We start from the raw sequence: 17,987 nt of genomic DNA on the forward strand, positions 1-17,987 counted from the left end.
GTTGGTCGCTGGAGAGCGGTCTGTGTGACAGCTCCCCAGCGACCACACAACCACTTACCAACGATCACGGCCAGGTCGTATCGCTGGTCGTGATCGTTGGTAAATCGTTATGTGAGACGGTACCCTAAGACAAAGTAAGTGGAACAATCTCACCAAATTGGTATTACAGAAACCTCTCAGGCTGCAGACCAGACTGTCCACCAGCCCTAGCAGACTACCCGAGCTAGACCAGGTGAATTTTATTAGGCCAGTAAGAGGTGGATTGGAATATGGGAGCGACCTTTCCCACCCAAGCTGTTTGGTCGTTTCTAAATCCTGAACCCAAAATCCAGTCAAAATAAAAAACATTTTAGTATTACATACGCAACTTGAGGCGTTGCAATGTGGTTACCCATTTTCATAAAAGTTAGGATCTGGGGTGGCTTGTGAGAACGGCAACCCCCGCTCATCAAGGTTCTGACAAGCGGCGGCGTTCCTTACAACAATGGCGTTACCAGACAGATGTAAGATTAGTGGCTAGGCGCATAAGGAACCGCACGCCTCTTTTCAGATGCGCCTGATTTATTAAGAGACATACACCTCTTAATGAAGGAGGAGGATCTGACTCATGCGTGCTTCCTCATGAATACCGGAGAGAAAATCAATTGTCTTGATGAATCGAAGCCAATCTACTTTGTACAGATGATTTTCTAGTAGTCTCAGTATCATGGCAGTAACAGGCAGGATTAACTAGTCACAAAAGGTGATGTCACGGTTCACTTCCATGGTCAAAGCCAGCCAATTTCTGCCTATGTCCATATCAGTGCTGAAAAGAACAGGAAATGTAAGTCTAGTTTTAAGCTATGTAGCATCAAAACCTACTAAGCAGAATTACAAAAGCAATATATCATTATATATGGCCGCTAAAGCGTTACTGCTTGTAGTTACAGCTAGTTATGACATATAGGCTATTTCACAGGACAAAATAATTAGGTGATAAAAACTCTGGCACTAATAGTTTTGTGTGTCACCAGGGATTAAAAAGCATGGGCGAGCCCTTACCTAAAACAATTGTATGAAACATTCACGACAGTATTAATGACTGTAATTATGACTTACCTGAATAGTTTCCACAGTTTATCTAATGATACTTTCATCAGGTATGAACAGATCTGAAGTAAAGGAGATTAACCACAATGAAGACATTTAAAGAGAACCTGACATCTGATCCATGTGGTCCCAACCACGGGCAGCATGTATCAGACATCGGCTGTATTACTTCAATCAAGTATGTGTCAAAAAACTCTGTTGTCGGTATACCTGGGGCCAGGGGTGCCTTCACGGTCCCTACCGCTAGGGCGCCCTAGCTATTCCAGGGCCACATACCTAGTTGAATTCCTGAATCAGCCCTATCTGTCCTCCTCCCCCACCCAGGGAAGTGGGGAGTAATAGTGTATGTATATACACAACCCAGACTAACAAGGAAGAATGTAAGGGATAAATGAAATAAACATACAAATATACACTCACATACAACAGAGAGGAACACTGGAGAGAAAAGCAGGGAAAAACAAATAGGATAGGAAGAGGATTAGCACTTAGCCAAAACACCAAGCAACAGTCACATACTCCAAACGCCTCTACCAATAATCAATATGTCTACTCCACACCAGGCAGTATAAGGCTAACACTGGCAATCTGGATTGCCAGAGGCCAGTATGACACACCCACCAGGGCCGTGGGGTACTCGGAACCGGGTTGGACAGTTATTTGGGGAAGTCACGGGGCCTGTAGCCGACTCCGTGGCCCTGGCTGTGCTGTAAAATGGGGAATATGTACATGGGATTTAGTGTGACACCACCTGTGGTGTTCGGCAACGGATGGCCGGTGCTGCTAAAGGAGACCGCTGGGGCTGATGGTGATGCAGCTGGGATGGTTCTGCTCCCCACAGGTGGAGCGGGGCCCCAGGGCTACTGGTCACATTTTTGTCAGGCTTCATATACCTTGTGGTGCAGGACTCGGGGCACAAGAGATCACTGAATGACGCAAGGGCAGTAGTTTTCTTTTCCTTTACTTGATGTTTGATAGTGCAGACCGGGGCACTGGTAACAGATCGTAATGGAGAGTCGGGCAGCCTGGAAGCAATTTTTGGATACAGCTGGCTAGGTAGGTACGGAGGCCTTCCTTCTGCGCTGTCCTCCCTTTTTCCTTGCTGCCTCACCGCTCGTCCTCCTGCAGCTGTCACTCTGTTTTTAAAAACAAACTGTTGCCCGAATGGCAGGCAGCTCGAGCCTATCACAGGTGCCGCTCCTTTGTGTTGGCTCCAGGTTCTGGTATGCTGCTGTGTCGCTGGGTATTAGATCGGGCCAGGAGACCTGCAGTCCCCTGCCCTCCAGATTTAGCTGCTGGGACTTCAGTACCCACGCAACCACAGACTTCGGTATCCAGTTACTAGCGCTCAGCTGTAGGGCAAGTTTAATCACAGCTGCACTCCCCAAGTTCTGCTCTACTTCTCTCCTACTGACACCTGGTAAGGGGACCCCTCCTTGCTTCCAGGCATGACATTACGCCCTGTGAGGGAGGCAATGCCACTGTTGCAACCTGACTCCTGGGGTGCCACATGTATAGGAGAGACTAATACTGAACAGCTGAGATCATCTAAACAGGAATGCTTCAGAGACTCTAAGCTGTTCACAGTTTAACCTGCACTGCTAACAGAAACCTGCAACATTTAATGTGAAAGAGAAGTGCTTCTGATCAGTGCAGGAGTATATGAAATCAGACACTGCCGTCTTCTGGCCCCTCTGTCGTGGTAATCCCGTGACAGTATGTTTTACTCTCAAATGTGCCAACACATTGACTAGGGCAAATGCCACCCGTGGCTGTTAACTAGTTAAATGTCGCTGTCAATCTCTGACAGAGGCATTTAACATTCCCTTCCGGCAAGCACGCAGGAAATCCCATGACCGCGGGCCACCTATCGGTTGGCATGACAACCAGGGGTCTCCAGCAGTGTTTAAAAATGTTAAAAAAAAATATAAACGTTCAAATCATCCCCCTTTCGCCCCATTCAAAATAAAAAAAAAATATCAAACATACACATATTTGGTATCTATCAATATAAGACAGAATTAACCCGATCACTAAATGGCATAACGAGAAAAAAGTCAAAAGGCCAGAATTACCTTTTTTTGGTCGCCGCAACATTGCATTAAAATGCAATAACGGCCAATCAAAATACCGTATCTGCACCAAAATGGTATCTCTAAAAACGTCAGCTCAGGGCGCAAAAGATGAGCACTCACCAAACCGGAGATCACGAAAAATGAAAATGCTATGGGTATCGGAAAATGGCACAATTTATTTTTATTTTTTTAGCTAACTTTGGAATTTATTTTCACCACTTCAAAAAGAACCTAGACATGTTTGGTGTGTATAAACTCGTAATGACCTGGAGAATAAGATTGACAGGTCAGTTTTAGAATTCAGTGAACATGGTAAAAAAAAAACCCCAAAAACAACTGTGGGATTGCACTTTCTTTTAGCAATTTCACCGCACTTGGAATTTTTTTCCCATTTTCCAGTACATGATATGTTAAAACCAATGGTGTCATTCAAAAGTACAAATGAAAACAAGCCCTCACATGGTCATATTGACCAAAAAATAAAAAAAAATTATGGCTCTGGAAAGAAAGAGAGCAAAAAACGAAAACGTAAAAACGAAAATACCTCTGGGAGTTAAGGGGTTAAAAAATATTTACTTTTTTTTAACATACTTTTTTTTACTTGGTCCCTTATCAAAAAGTTAATTGTAACACCCCAGGTAACCGGTTGTTACAGTGATGTTGCCTTCCTTTTGGGGAGGGCTAAATCATGCGTAGAGGCAAGGAGGATTCTCTTTACCAGGTAAGCACACGCATTCAACACATTCTGAATCCAGGCCAGGAGGGGGAGCTCAGGACCCGGATTCAGGGGAGCTTCCCCAGCTTTAAGTGTCCTGGTCTGGAGGAGTTAGTTAGTTGGTCCAGGGAGACCAAGCAAGACAGTTGGTCCAGGAAGACCTAGGAGAAGGAAGTCTGAGAGAGCAGACAGCGGAGCCGTGCAGCCAGGACTGTGCTGCGGCTCCTGGGAAGAGGAGAACCTGAAAGGTTGTTGCATGCAGTGGAGCATTGAGGAAAGGAGCACAGGAGTGGAACATGGCTCAGAGGGGAACTGTGACTGGGCACCCTGAGAGCCGAAGTGCAGAAACCGGGTACCGGGAACCCGAGGCTTTTGTGGGACTTAAGACACATAGCAGAATCGGAGGGCACTAGACTACACGTTAAACTGCCAGCACCAAGCCTGAGGTACAGCAGTACTCTAAGAGCCCGGGTCGTGGTAGAGACCCTATAAAAAGGCGCAAACTGCCTACTATGCAGGCAACTGTCCCAGGACAGGAGAGAGAGGATTCCTTGCCAGCAAGCTACAAGCAGCGGGGACCTCGTCATCTTAGCACAAGTAGGAAAGGCTTACGGACCTCACCTGGGAGAGGGATCACCTTTGCCTCCAAGCCGGCTGGACCACATCACCATCTGTGCCTGGTACCCTGGACTGTGGACTACTACCAACAGTAAACCAGGTAAAGACTTTACAACTTGTGTCCTCCACTTATTCGTCGGCATACATCTTTGCCACACATCTTGGAAGCCCTGGGGACCCCGCTTCACCTGCGGGAAGCGTCACCATCCAGCTGCCATACCATCACCCCAGAGGACTCCTTTAAGCGTCGTCGGTCCCTACTGACCAAGAACCACAGATGGCGTCATGAAAATAGACTTTATTTACCATTTCCCTTAAAAGACCGTTCCCCTTTAATTGGGCGCCCAGGGCCACGGACCGGGTGGCAGCCACAGTGACATCCCCTTTAAGACCGGACCCGGCACCAAGTACCCCACAGTCCTGGCAGGCGTTCCATAATTTATTTCAGTTCTTCAATACAAAAAGTGAAGCTCATATATTATATAGAGTCATTACAGAGTGATGTATTTCACGTGTTCATTTCTGTTAATGTTGATGATTATGGCTGACAGCCAATGAAAACTCAAACGACATTATCTCAGTAAATTAGAATACTTTATAACACCAGCTTGAAAAAATGATTTTAAAATCTGAAATGTTGGCCTACTGAAATGTATGTTCAGTAAATGCACTTAATACTTGGTCGGGGCTCCTTTGGCATCAATTACTGCATCAATGCAGCATGGCATGGAGGCGATCAGCCTGTGGCACTGCTGAGGTGTTATGGAAGCCCAGGTAGCTTTGATAGCAGCCTTCAGCTCATCTGCATTGTTGGGTCTGGTGTCTCATCTTCCTCTTGACAATACCCCATAGATTCTATATGGGGTTAAAGGGAACCTGTCACCCCCAAAATGGAAGATGAGCTAAGCCCACTGGTATCAGGGGCTTATCTACAGCATTCTGTAATGTAGATAAGCCCCTGATGTAACCTGAATGATGAGAAAAAGAGGTTAGATTATACTCACCTGGGCGGGCGGTCCGATCCGGTGGGTGTCGCAGTCCGGTCTGAGGCCTCCCATCTTCTTACGATCACGTCCTCTTCTTGTCTTCACGCCGCAGCTCTGGCACAGGCAAACTTTGTCTGACCTGTTGAGGGCAGAGAAAAGTACTGCAGTGCGCAGGCGCCGGGAAAGGTCAGAGGCCCAGCGCCTGCGCACTGCAGTACTTTGCTCTGCCCTCAACAGGGCAAAGTATGCCTGCGTCGGAGTCGCAGCGTGAAGACAAGAAGAGGACATCATCTGATGAAGATAGGAGGCCCCTGACTGGACTGCGACGCCTATCAGACCGGACCGGGACCGCCCCTGGGTGAGTATAATCTAACCTATTTTTCTCATCTTTCAGGATACATCGGGGGCTTAGCTCACCTTCCATTTTGGGAGTGACAGGTTCCCTTTAAGGTCAGGCAAATTTGCTGCCAATCAAGCACAGTGATACTGTCTGTAAACCAGGTATTGGTACTTTTGGCAGTGTGGACAGGTGCCAAGTCCTGCTGGAGAATGAAATTTCCATCTCCAAAAACCCTGTTGGCAGAGGGAAGCATGAAGTGCTCTAAAATGTCATGGTAGACGGCTGCGCTGACACCAGCAGATGACATGGCTCCCCAAACCATCACTGATTGTGGAAACTTCACACTAGACCTCAAGCAGCTTGGATTGTGGCCTCTCCACTCTTCCTTCAGACTTTGGGACCTTGATTTCCAAGGTCTAGTGTGAAGTATCCACAATCAATGATAGTTTCGGGTGCCATGCAGCAGTGTTAGTACCAGTGGGGCACTTTCATCCCCTCCATTATCTGCCATGCAGCAGTGTTAGTACCAGTGGAGCACTGCTCATCGCCTCCATTTTCTGCCACGCAGCAGTGTTAGTACCAGTGGAGCACTGCTAATCCCCTCCATTATCTGCCATGCAGCAGTGTTAGTACCAGTGGGGCACTGCTCATGCCCTCCATTATGTGCCATGCAGCAGTGTTAGTACCAGTGGAGCACTGCTCATCCCCTCCATTATCTGCCATGCAGCAGTGTTAGTACCAGTGGGGCACTGCTCATCCCCTCCATTATGTGCCATGCAGCAGTGTTAGTACCAGTGGGGCACTGCTCATCCCCTCCATTATCTGCCATGCAGCAGTGTTAGTACCAGTGGGGCACTGCTCATCCCCTCCATTATGTGCCATGCAGCAGTGTTAGTACCAGTGGAGCACTGCTCATCCCCTCCATTATCTGCCATGCAGCAGTGTTAGTACCAGTGGGGCACTGCTCATCCCCTCCATTATGAGCCATGCAGCAGTGTTAGTACCAGTGGAGCACTGCTCATCCCCTCCATTATGAGCCATGCAGCAGTGTTAGTACCAGTGGAGCACTGCTCATCCCCTCCATTATCTGCCATGCAGCAGTGTTAGTACCAGTGGGGCACTGCTCGTCCCCTCCATTATCTGCCATGCAGCAGTGTTAGTACCAGTGGGGCACTGTTCATCCCCTCCATTATGAGCCATGCAGCAGTGTTAGTACCAGTGGAGCACTGCTCATCCCCTCCATTATCTGCCATGCAGCAGTGTTAGTACCAGTGGGGCACTGCTCATCTCCTCCATTATGTGCCATGCAGCAGTGTTAGTACCAGTGGGCACTGCTCGTCCCCTCCATTATCTGCCATGCAGCAGTGTTAGTACCAGTGGAGCACTGCTCATCCCCTCCATTATGAGCCATGCAGCAGTGTTAGTACCAGTGGGGCACTGCTCGTCCCCTCCATTATCTGCCATGCAGCAGTGTTAGTACCAGTGGGGCAATGCTCGTCCCCTCCATTATCTGCCATGCAGCAGTGTTAGTACCAGTGGGGCACTGCTCGTCCCCTCCATTAGCAGTGTGAGCAGTGCCAGCTCCTGCGCTCCGTCTTCCTCCTCCTCCTCTCTCCCATTTCCTTTTCCCATCCCCTGGGGGTGAAGCTTGGGATGTGGCCCCTCCTGTTGGATGGGCAGGGCTTCTCTCAGTTTCCTGCAGCCGATGCACTCAGCCCGGGGTGAGCTGCGGAGACAGGAGCCGTCAGAGCCCCTGCTCCTCGGTAATCCTCATCGTCCCAGCGCCGGCGGCTGCGGGCAGGTGCCCTCCTGTCCCCGGTGCCCGCCCCACCGCCGCCTGCCCCCGGCTTTCTGTGGATTGGTGCAGCACAGGACAGCACCCTGGCTCAGAAGGTGATCCCCTCCTCTCCTCTGAGGATGTCTCGGAAGGTGCAGAGGGGCGAGGTGTGTGCGGACTGCAGTGCCCCAGGTAAGAGCCCCATGCCAGGCTGCTGCCCGCTCTCCTGCGCCGCCGTGCCCTGCCCGGGCCTCGCACCAGGGACATGTCCTAGGCCTTCAGTGCACTATTCCTGCATGTCCAGTCCTGGCTGCATGTACGAGCAGACCCACCTGCCAGCAGTGGTGCCACTCTTCACCCCCAGCACTGCCATGTTGGCCATAGAGGTGACTATGTTTAATTCTACCAAAGTTGAATTTTGATAATTGTACATCCAAGACGATCTAATGGCAATGAAATTGTTGGGAAATTCATCTGCAAGACAATCCAGATGTCAAAATTTGGGTAACCTGACATGGCATAACCCCTGGTGGCACAGTGACGGCGCCCATATGTCAGGTGTATGGCACAGCCAGGATTGTACCCTGTAAGACACGGGAGGGCTCCGGCATCATAGTGTGAGGTTTCTGCAGGTTACACATCATAAATGGCAGAAAAAAGTGATGGCGCATTGCAACAGTGCCAGATCTCGCAGGCCAAGATTCTAGAATGTCGCTGCCTAGTGCCAGTGAGTCAAGTGGTATTACTGCCCACAGGGTCGCGCCACAAGCAAGTTACAAAGAATCCAACTGGTTAGGACGTATTTCTTGTGGCCGCGTTTTCTTGCAGCTTGTAATGCGGCTCCATTCGATGTGTCAGCGGCACACAGGGATATTTGGCTACGTGACCTGAGCTGTGGCCAGAGTGACCACTAGCCCCAGCCTAAAGCTGCCCATACACGCCACTTATTTATCTGCAGATTCTGCTGTACATCTCATATCTGTATTGGCCGTACACAAGATGTTACTAAGCCGTATGGCCAGTGATCGGCAGATAATTGTTATGTCTGTGACCAATTTAACAGCCAAAAACAACCATTACAATAGATAGTGGTCAGCCATACAATGGTTCGTCCGGCACCTACAGGTCCTTCTCAAAAAATTAGCATATAGTGTTAAATTTCATTATTTACCATAATGTAATGATTACAATTAAACTTTCATATATTATAGATTCATTATCCACCAACTGAAATTTGTCAGGTCTTTTATTGTTTTAATACTGATGATTTTGGCATACAACTCCTGATAACCCAAAAAACCTGTCTCAATAAATTAGCATATTTCACCCGACCAATCAAATAAAAGTGTTTTTTAATACCAAACAAAAAAACCATCAAATAATAATGTTCAGTTATGCACTCAATACTTGGTCGGGAATCCTTTGGCAGAAATGACTGCTTCAATGCGGCGTGGCATGGAGGCAATCAGCCTGTGACACTGCTGAGATGTTATGGAGGCCCAGGATGCATCAATAGCGGCCTTAAGCTCATCCAGAGTGTTGGGTCTTGCGTCTCTCAACTTTCTCTTCACAATATCCCACAGATTCTCTATGGGGTTCAGGTCAGGAGAGTTGGCAGGCCAATTGAGCACAGTAATACCATGGTCAGTAAACCATTTACCAGTGGTTTTGGCACTGTGAGCAGGTGCCAGGTCGTGCTGAAAAATGAAATCTTCATCTCCATAAAGCATTTCAGCCGATGGAAGCATGAAGTGCTCCAAAATCTCCTGATAGCTAGCTGCATTGACCCTGCCCTTGATGAAACACAGTGGACCAACACCAGCAGCTGACATGGCACCCCACACCATCACTGACTGGGTACTTGACACTGGACTTCAGGCATTTTGGCATTTCCTTCTCCCCAGTCTTCCTCCAGACTCTGGCACCTTGATTTCCGAATGACATGCAAAATTTGCTTTCATCAGAAAAAAGTACTTGGGACCACTTAGCAACAGTCCAGTGCTGCTTCTCTGTAGCCCAGGTCAGGCGCTTCTGCCGCTGTTTCTGGTTCAAAAGTGGCTTTACCTGGGGAATGCGGCACCTGTAGCCCATTTCCTGCACACGCCAGACTCAGTCCACTGCTTCCTCAGGTTCCCCAAGGTCTGGAATCGGTCCTTCTCCACAATCTTCCTCAGGGTCCGGTCACCTCTTCTCATTGTACAGCGTTTTCTGCCACATTGTTTCCTTCCAACAGACTTACCATTGAGGTGCCTTGATACAGCACTCTGGGAACAGCCTATTTGTTGAGAAATTTCTTTCTGGGTCTTACCCTCTTGCTTGAGGGTGTCAATGATGGCCTTCTTGACATCTGTCAGGTCGCTAGTCTTACCCATGATGGGGGTTTTGAGTAATGAACCAGGCAGGGAGTTTTTAAAAGCCTCAGGTATCTTTTGCATGTGTTTAGAGTTAATTAGTTGATTCAGAAGATTAGGGTAATAGGTAGTTTAGAGAACCTTTTCTTGATATGCTAATTTATTGAGACAGGTTTTTTGGGTTATCAGGAGTTGTATGCCAAAATCATCAGTATTAAAACAATAAAAGACCTGACAAATTTCAGTTGGTGGATAATGAATCTATAATATATGAAAGTTTCATTGTAATCATTACATTATGGTAAATAATGAAATTTAACACTATATGCTAATTTTTTGAGAAGGACCTGTATATCTCCCAGCTAGAGATGAGCGAACCCAAACTGTCATACGGTGCTGAACTCCAAACATGGACTACGAAGGGAAGTCCGTTTTGGAGTTCAGGGAGAGAGAGACCCTTTTGCAGCCCCCGAGCCCTTACTACGACCATTTTACAGCACCAAAGTTCAGGTCCCCACTGTCTTCTATGTGATTCGGGTATAGTTCTGGTACCCGAACATCCACAGGGGTCCGCTCATCCCTACTCCCTATTACATTGGAGCCCTTGTTGGGTTCTCTATGAGTGAGCCACTGTCAGACCCCTTTGGTGACGGCTTATCTGGCATGGAGCGGCCACTATACACATGGAACTGTTGGCCGAGCCAGCCTACACCTATTGGTTCGACCAACATTGTTTTAATGAGTATTGGGGACCTTTACCCTAAAAACTCTTATCTCAATTTATTTTGCTGTCAAGTAATGTGCCCCTATAATAGGAGAAATGTATATAGAATAGTGAGCAAGTGTACATGCAATACTATGGAAAGCTGGCATAAATAAATGCAAATGTTGTGTATCCATTGAACTAAAATAGCTACAAATATGATACACAACCAAATCATATAAGGAATAAATCATTTATTGGCAGATAATATAAACAGCAATTGTAATGGTATTGAAAAAACCACCAGGTGGCAAAGAAGTGCAGGATAACAAACAGGGTATATGTATACAGAAAGTATAATAAGGGTATGTGCACACGTTGCAGATTTGGGTGCAGAATTTTCTGCACAAAATCTGCATCTCCAGCCAGAAAACGCAGGTGCAGATTTGATGCATTTTTGTTGCGGATTTGCTGCGGATTTCATGCGTTTTTTACCCCTGCGGATTTCTATAATGGAAGGGTGCAGAAACGCTGCAGATCCGCACAAAAGAAGTGACACGCTCCTTCTTTCGTTCCGCAGCGTTTTCCATGCGGAGCTTTCTGCACCATTAGCACAGCATTTTTGTTTCCTATTGATTTACATTGTACTGTAAATCACTTTGCGGATCTGCAGCGTTTCTGCGTGGAAAAAAACGCTGCGGATCCGCAGTAAATCCGCATCGTGTGCACATAGCCTTGATATTACTAAAAATTACAGCACACAACAATATATGTCAAAGGCATACATTGTGCTCAAAGGAACACTGAACTGATGTCATTGGTAATTTTTATTGAAAAATACATATAAGGATAAAAGTATATAAAAGAAAATGCTAGTACATAAAAAGTGCTGATGCATAGGAAAGTGACATAGTGATGACCAGTCAATGCAAACCTCTGATCGGACCTGCACATATCCGACGCGCGTTTCTTCTTGACTTTGACGTCAGGCGCGTGCAGGTCTGTTTTAGGGTTTGTAATGGCTGCTCGTCACTATGATGACACTGTCCTATGCACTTTTTATTTACTAGCACTTTGTATGCAATAGCACTTTATTATGCTGGCTGTCTCTGCCATATGTGATTTAGGTATCTGATTCTTTATGCTAATCCTGTATTTCATATCAGCAGTCCCTACTTAGCTTTGATTATAGGCTGTACCTATACAATACTATGGCTGGGGTCACACTTGCGTGCGGATTCCGCAACGGTTTACACCTGCTCCATAATAGGAATTTGCAGGTGTAAAATCGCAGGTGGAATCCACACAAAATCCGCAAAAAAAATTGCAGGAAATCCACAGTGCGGGTTACCTGTGGATTTACCAAAATCAGTCCAGAAAAATCCGCAGAGTAATTGCAATGTGTGCACGTGGCCTTACTGCTTTGTGGAACAGTGGATTATTATTCTGTGTGAACCCAGCAGCTGATCATGTCATCACTACCGTTATAAATTAATATACGGTATGTTAACACACTCCATTTGGGATATACGGTACTTATATTTCTACATCAGGGCACATTACCTTTGGTCTTTTATATACTTTTATCCTTGTATATATTTTTCGATAGAAATTACCAATGACATCAGTTCGGTGTTCCTTTGAGCACAATGTATGCCTTTGACTATATTATGTGCTGTAATTTTTAGTAATATTTATATTTTCTGTATACATATACCCTGTTTGTTATCCGGCACTTCTTTGCTACCTGGTGTTTTGGTTTTTTTTCAATACTATTACAATTGTTGGTTATATTATCTGCCAATAAATTATTTATTCCTTATATGATTTGTTTGTGGATCATATTTGTAGGTACTATGGAAATCTGGATAAACCTTGACTCTGCTACATCTGCACTAGTGGTGTATATTCTGTCATCGCCATGTGAGGCCCAGGTATACAAACAGTAAGGCCATGCGCACACGTTAAGTATTTCTCCTCAGTATTTGTAAGCCAAACCAGGAGTGGGTGATAAATACAGAAGTGGTGCATATGTTTCTATTATACTTTTCCTCTAATTGTTCCACTCCTGGTTTTGGTTTACAAATACTGAGGTAAAATACTGAACATGTGAACATGGCTTGAGGCCTAGGGAACCTGACATTTACCACAGTTCACCAATGGCAGATATACCTTCCTCGTATCTATAGCAGTTGAGAGATTTTTTTATGTAGTTTTGTCATTTCTGACAAAAGCTTTGTCTGTTAAGGCTTGCACTTGTTCCCCCAGATCTTATGTGACGTTTTATACATTTCTTGAGACATTTTTGGGGGGCTAAAATGAATATCCAGAAGTAATTTCCTACACAAGACCCGTGTGTGTGTGTGTGTGTTTTCGTTTTGGAGCTGGTTCCTCTTTGTGCAGTTATCTGTGAGGAGTGAAGTCACTGCTGGCACGCTGCACGCTTGATGTGTCTGTCAGATGCTGGGTATAATGTGCACACATATGGCGTCATGTCTCTCTGCCTCCAGGGAATGAATGGATTTATCTCATATCCCTAGTGTATGCCACATCATGTCTGTATGGCTGCTTCATTATGTTTAGCTCTTTGTTCTCTCCCTGGTTCACTTTATAAAGCCATCGTTGCTACTAACATTATTGGGCACGAGAAGATTGTTAGCTCCTTGAACTTGCACGTTCTCCCATATAACTGCCACCATTTAATTTTGGTTGGCCTCACTTCTCCTTCTACTGATATGGCCACACATCTTTTTCAGGCAGCTAAAAATGTCTGTTCTTCAGGCAGAAGACACTTCAGGTTTACAAAATGCCAGAGAAAAGTAGAGTTTCTTGACTCTTTTTTTTTTTTTTTTTTTTTTTTCTTTTTCAACGATTTTTTTTCTTTTTTTAGTGTTCTTTTGCTTCCGTTCTGAATGCTTTGTGATGTTTTTGACTGCCGACGTATTTTTTGAGGGGTTTCTAGTTTTTTGTTTTTTTTTTACCCCATTCAACAGTTTTTCAAGCAGAAATGCCTAAAAAGGGGTCCTCCTGACATTTTTTTTGTTGTTTCTTCCCATTGACTTATATTGTAAGTGGAATCAGCTCACTTCTTTTAACCACTTGGCGTCTTTGGAAATCTGAAACTGGGGAAAGAGTCTCAAATACTGAACATATGCACAGCAAGTCGTTTTCACGTAAAAATGCATATATTCATTCTTTTAAGCAATTTTTAGCCCTTTTTTTGGAGAAGACCAGCCTGAAAGAGACACAGGCTGGCAGTAGAAACGCTTACATTGTGGTGGTCATGTGGCGAGCAGATGACTGGCATATTCTTGGTCTCATGATGGGGGAGGGTGATAAGTGCAGTAAGAGAATCTACTATATGATTGTCTAAGGGTCACTTCCGTCTGTCCTTCTGTCTGTCACGGATATTCATTGGTCGCGGCCTCTGTCTGTCATGGAAATCCAAGTCGCTGATTGGTCGTGGCTGTTTTGCCGCGACCAATCAGCGACGGGCACAGTCCGGAAGAAAATGGCCGCTCCTTACTCCCCGCAGTCAGTGCCCGGCGCCCGCATACTCCCCTCCAGTCACCGCTAACACAGGGTTAATGCCGGCGGTAACGGACCGCGTTATGCCACGGGTAACGCACTCTGTAACCGCTGCTATTAACCCTGTGTGTCCCCAACTTTTTACTATTGACGCTGCCTATGCGGCATCAATAGTAAAAAATGTAATGTTAAAAATAATGTAAAAAAAACCTGCTATATTCGCCCTCCGTAGCTCGCGCGGGCCGCCATCTTCCGTTCCCGGCGATGCATTGCGAAATTACCCAGAAGACTTAGCGGTCTCGCCGCCATGCATGGTGGAACGGAAGATGGCGGCAGCCGCGCGCCCATCGCCAGAGCGCTGTTGGATCCCAGGGGGTGACTATGTAACTATTTTTTATTTTAATTATTTTTTTTAACAGGGATATGGTGCCCACACTGCTAAATACTGCGTGGGCTGCGTTATATACTACATGGCTGCTATATACTACGTGGGCAGTACTATATACTACATGGCTGCTATATACTACGTGGGCAGCACTATATACTACATGGCTGCTGTATGCTACGTGGCCTGTGTTAGATACTGCGTGGGCTGCGTTATATACTACATGGCTGCTATATACTACGTGGGCAGTGCTATATACTGCATGGCTGCTATATACTACATGGCCAGTGTTACATACTATGTGGCCTGTGTTTTGTACTGTGTGGGCTGTGTTATATACTACGTGGCTGCTATATACTGCGTGGGCTGTGTTATATACTGTTTGGGCTGTGTTATATATTGCGTGGCCTCTATTAACGCATCGGGTATTCTACAATATGTATGTATGTATGTATATAGCAGCCCCATACTATATAGCACAGGCCATGTACTATTTGTATGCTATATACTACATGGCTCCTATATACTACGTGGCCTGTGCTATATACTATGTGGCTGCTATATACATACATACTCTAGAATACCCGATGCGTTAGAATCGGGCCACCATCTAGTACACAATAAATGACTACTATGTTCATTGTGCACATACATCTGCCTTTCATAGGGGCCAGTGACCTCTATGACTAAAGAATTTTGGGTCCAGTGCTTGCCCATAAGGACAGGAGCAGACAGCAACCCCTAAGCTATGTTCACACGAAATTATTTGACGTGTTCAAAATCCAAGTTTTTCTGGCAGAAACCGCTAAAGGAAACACTTCTTTTTTTGGAGGACTGTTTTTAAATTTTTCTGAAGAGGGTAGAATAGTTTTTTTTTTTTTTTTCTTTGCAGCCTTTTGATTTGAGTTTTCAGAGGATTTCAAAGAAATTCGGTAACAAGGTCCTTTTTTATGAGGTGTTTTTCAAGGTCTTTAGAAAAAAATGCTCAAAAAAATCTCTTAATATGAACAGCAAGGGTGTGTGATCGGGAGTTTTTTTTTTTTTTTTTTTAGGTAATAAAAAATGCTTAGTAAATGATCCTTTATATTGCGTTTTCTATGCTTTTATTTGTCATGAATCACTTGTTTTCAAAACGTTAAGACTTTTTGTTTTGTGGGTGAGTTTAGTTTTTCAATAAAATAGCAGCTTTTTAAGAAAAGGCCTACAAAATGCTCAAAATGACATGCTGCAGGCATTTTTGTAGCCTTCTCTTTTACTTCCATTGTAAAGTATAGAGCAGCTTTAGGCTACTTTCACACTTCCGTCTTTTTGAAGACATTGCAATGCGTCGTTCTGTGCAAAAAACGCATCCTGCAAAGTTGCCCGCAGGATGCGTTTTTTGCACATAGACTGATGCATCGCGACGTATGGACACACGTTCCAGAGGAAGGCCTCTTTCACATATCCGTCGGTACGGGCCCGTCGCAATGCGTCGGGCTGACGTACCGACGGACGTTGTGAATTCTCTGCATGACGTGGGCAGCGGATGGACGCATCCGCTGCCCATTCTGCAGTCCGGGGAGGAGGGGGCGGAGTTTCATTGAACTTATTTTGTGACGACGGTCCGCCAATTACCGACGCATCCAGTGCACGACGTATGGAACGTGTGTCCATAACGTCGCGATGCGTCGGTAATACAAGTCTATGTGCAAAAAACGCATCCTGTGGGCAACTTTGCAGGACGCGTTTTTTTGCACAGAACGACGCGTTGCAACGTCTTCAAAAAGACGGAAGTGTGAAAGTAGCCTTACAGTGAAAAGCGCCTGAAAAAATTGTCAGGTCACTACTTATAAGTACTTGGAGGGTGATTCATTAAAGCATTATTGTCAGAAAACTGGAGTGAAACACTTTGCACAAAAATTTATAAATTGCGTCTCCAGCCCTTCAAGTTCAGCAAAACTGGCAGCGTTTCTTATTCCATCACTGAAGTAGTAGTCTAAGCAATGGGCATTCACCGTATCATACTTGAGCCTGCCAGCAGGATTGTGAACAGTAACCGACAGACAGTGTCAGGTCGGCGTCGTTGTACTGGTTACAATGATACCTGGTGATGAAATCCGTCTTGTGGTTGTTGTTTAATCTTTATTTTCAGCTTTGCGTTACTGATATGATCGTGCTCCGGGGCGGCCTGTGGGGGGTCTTCATGTGGTGCTCTGATTAGTTATTCATACTGATGGCTTCTGACTGGTCACTAATCCCTCACTGACCCTAGTTTACATACTGAATATTATATGGTTTGAATAAAAAATTACATCAGGCAGACGCCGGTGCATACACTGCAACAGGATAAGGTGGATAATATGCCTGTTTTCATGTTACTTAGACATAGTTTTCTTGAAAAAAAAAAAAAATTCGGCTCCATCACGCTGGCGACTGCACAGTAGCGTCTATCGGAATGCGATAGATGCCACTGCGCAGGTGCGGCCCCCAGCGCCATTTTCACGTTCACTTATCACTAATTGTTCGATTACTTGGGATGAGTGAATTCACAGGACCCTGGACTAGTGGCCAAATCTGTAATTCGTGACCTCTGGACGGGAGCCCTGTGAATCGCCTCTTACCTGCAGCATCCCCGCCATCTCTTCTGATTTGTAGGCCCTGCACAATGTCATGCTTACTAATCAGAATAGACACTTGGGATTCTGGTAGTTAGGAGAAGATTCACAGGGCTACTGACTACTAACTTGACCACTGAGCCAAGGCCTTGGAATCGATTTCCTCATCTCTAAAAACCGCCATTAGTTTTCTTGACATATTGATGGTAAAATGGACGCATAAATGCATCCAGAACACTGCTGAAAATCTGTCCGTTTTTTGCACACATGAGAAGTGACACCCGTGTGACTGAGGCCATGGAGTACGTGCAGAGGCAGATTTGCCAGGAGTGAATGCTGCAGCACTTGTGCAACAAAATCTGAACAATTTGGAGCAAACCTGGCATGTGTGGATTTACCACTGTGGAAGTGAGCCCCAATGTGGACAGTGATGATTATATCTGTAAAGCGCTCTGAAAATTAATGGCGCCCTATAAGCCGGCAGAAATATCGCTGGGAACAGATTTCCTCATGTCTGGCTGCTGTCAGGCGCTGTGCACTGTTTTGTTGTCTGGATCTAAAAACTACCACTAGTTCTAATCTCAGGTTTGCTGGATTCTTTATGACACGACCAAGAGCAGTAAAGCTGACGATCCTTGTGTACTGTGTAAAGCGGCTTCTCCGTGTTGCAGGTTGTTACATAAGACGATGGCACACAATGCCGCACTTATTTGTGCTCCTCGGTGTGATACAATGGTCTCGCTCAGGTCAGGGCTCACTGTGGTGTTTCTTTGTAGCGCTGAAACAGTTTTGGGAAGTGGGGACAGCTAGTCATTGTCACTGCCCT

At 45.7% G+C, this 17,987-nt stretch overlaps 1 protein-coding gene across 5 annotated transcripts in view; it reads left to right on the forward strand.

Annotated features, from left to right (window-relative positions):
* The first annotated feature begins 7,473 nt into the window (after positions 1-7,473).
* GIT1 (GIT ArfGAP 1) overlaps positions 7,474-17,987 on the forward strand; it is a 145,041-nt gene continuing 134,527 nt past the window's right edge. For 3 of the 5 annotated variants that reach the window (XM_077294295.1, XM_077294297.1, XM_077294296.1), the window contains exon 1: positions 7,598-7,792. In XM_077294295.1, coding sequence (XP_077150410.1) covers positions 7,741-7,792 — 52 coding nt within the window. In that variant the 5' untranslated portion in view covers positions 7,598-7,740. Of the gene's footprint in view, positions 7,793-17,987 lie in introns of all 5 variants that reach the window. The other 2 variants (XM_077294300.1, XM_077294298.1) reach the window with 2 other exon arrangements.

Source organism: Ranitomeya variabilis, chromosome 3 (assembly GCF_051348905.1).
Source record: "Ranitomeya variabilis isolate aRanVar5 chromosome 3, aRanVar5.hap1, whole genome shotgun sequence".
NCBI lineage: Eukaryota > Metazoa > Chordata > Amphibia > Anura > Dendrobatidae > Ranitomeya > Ranitomeya variabilis.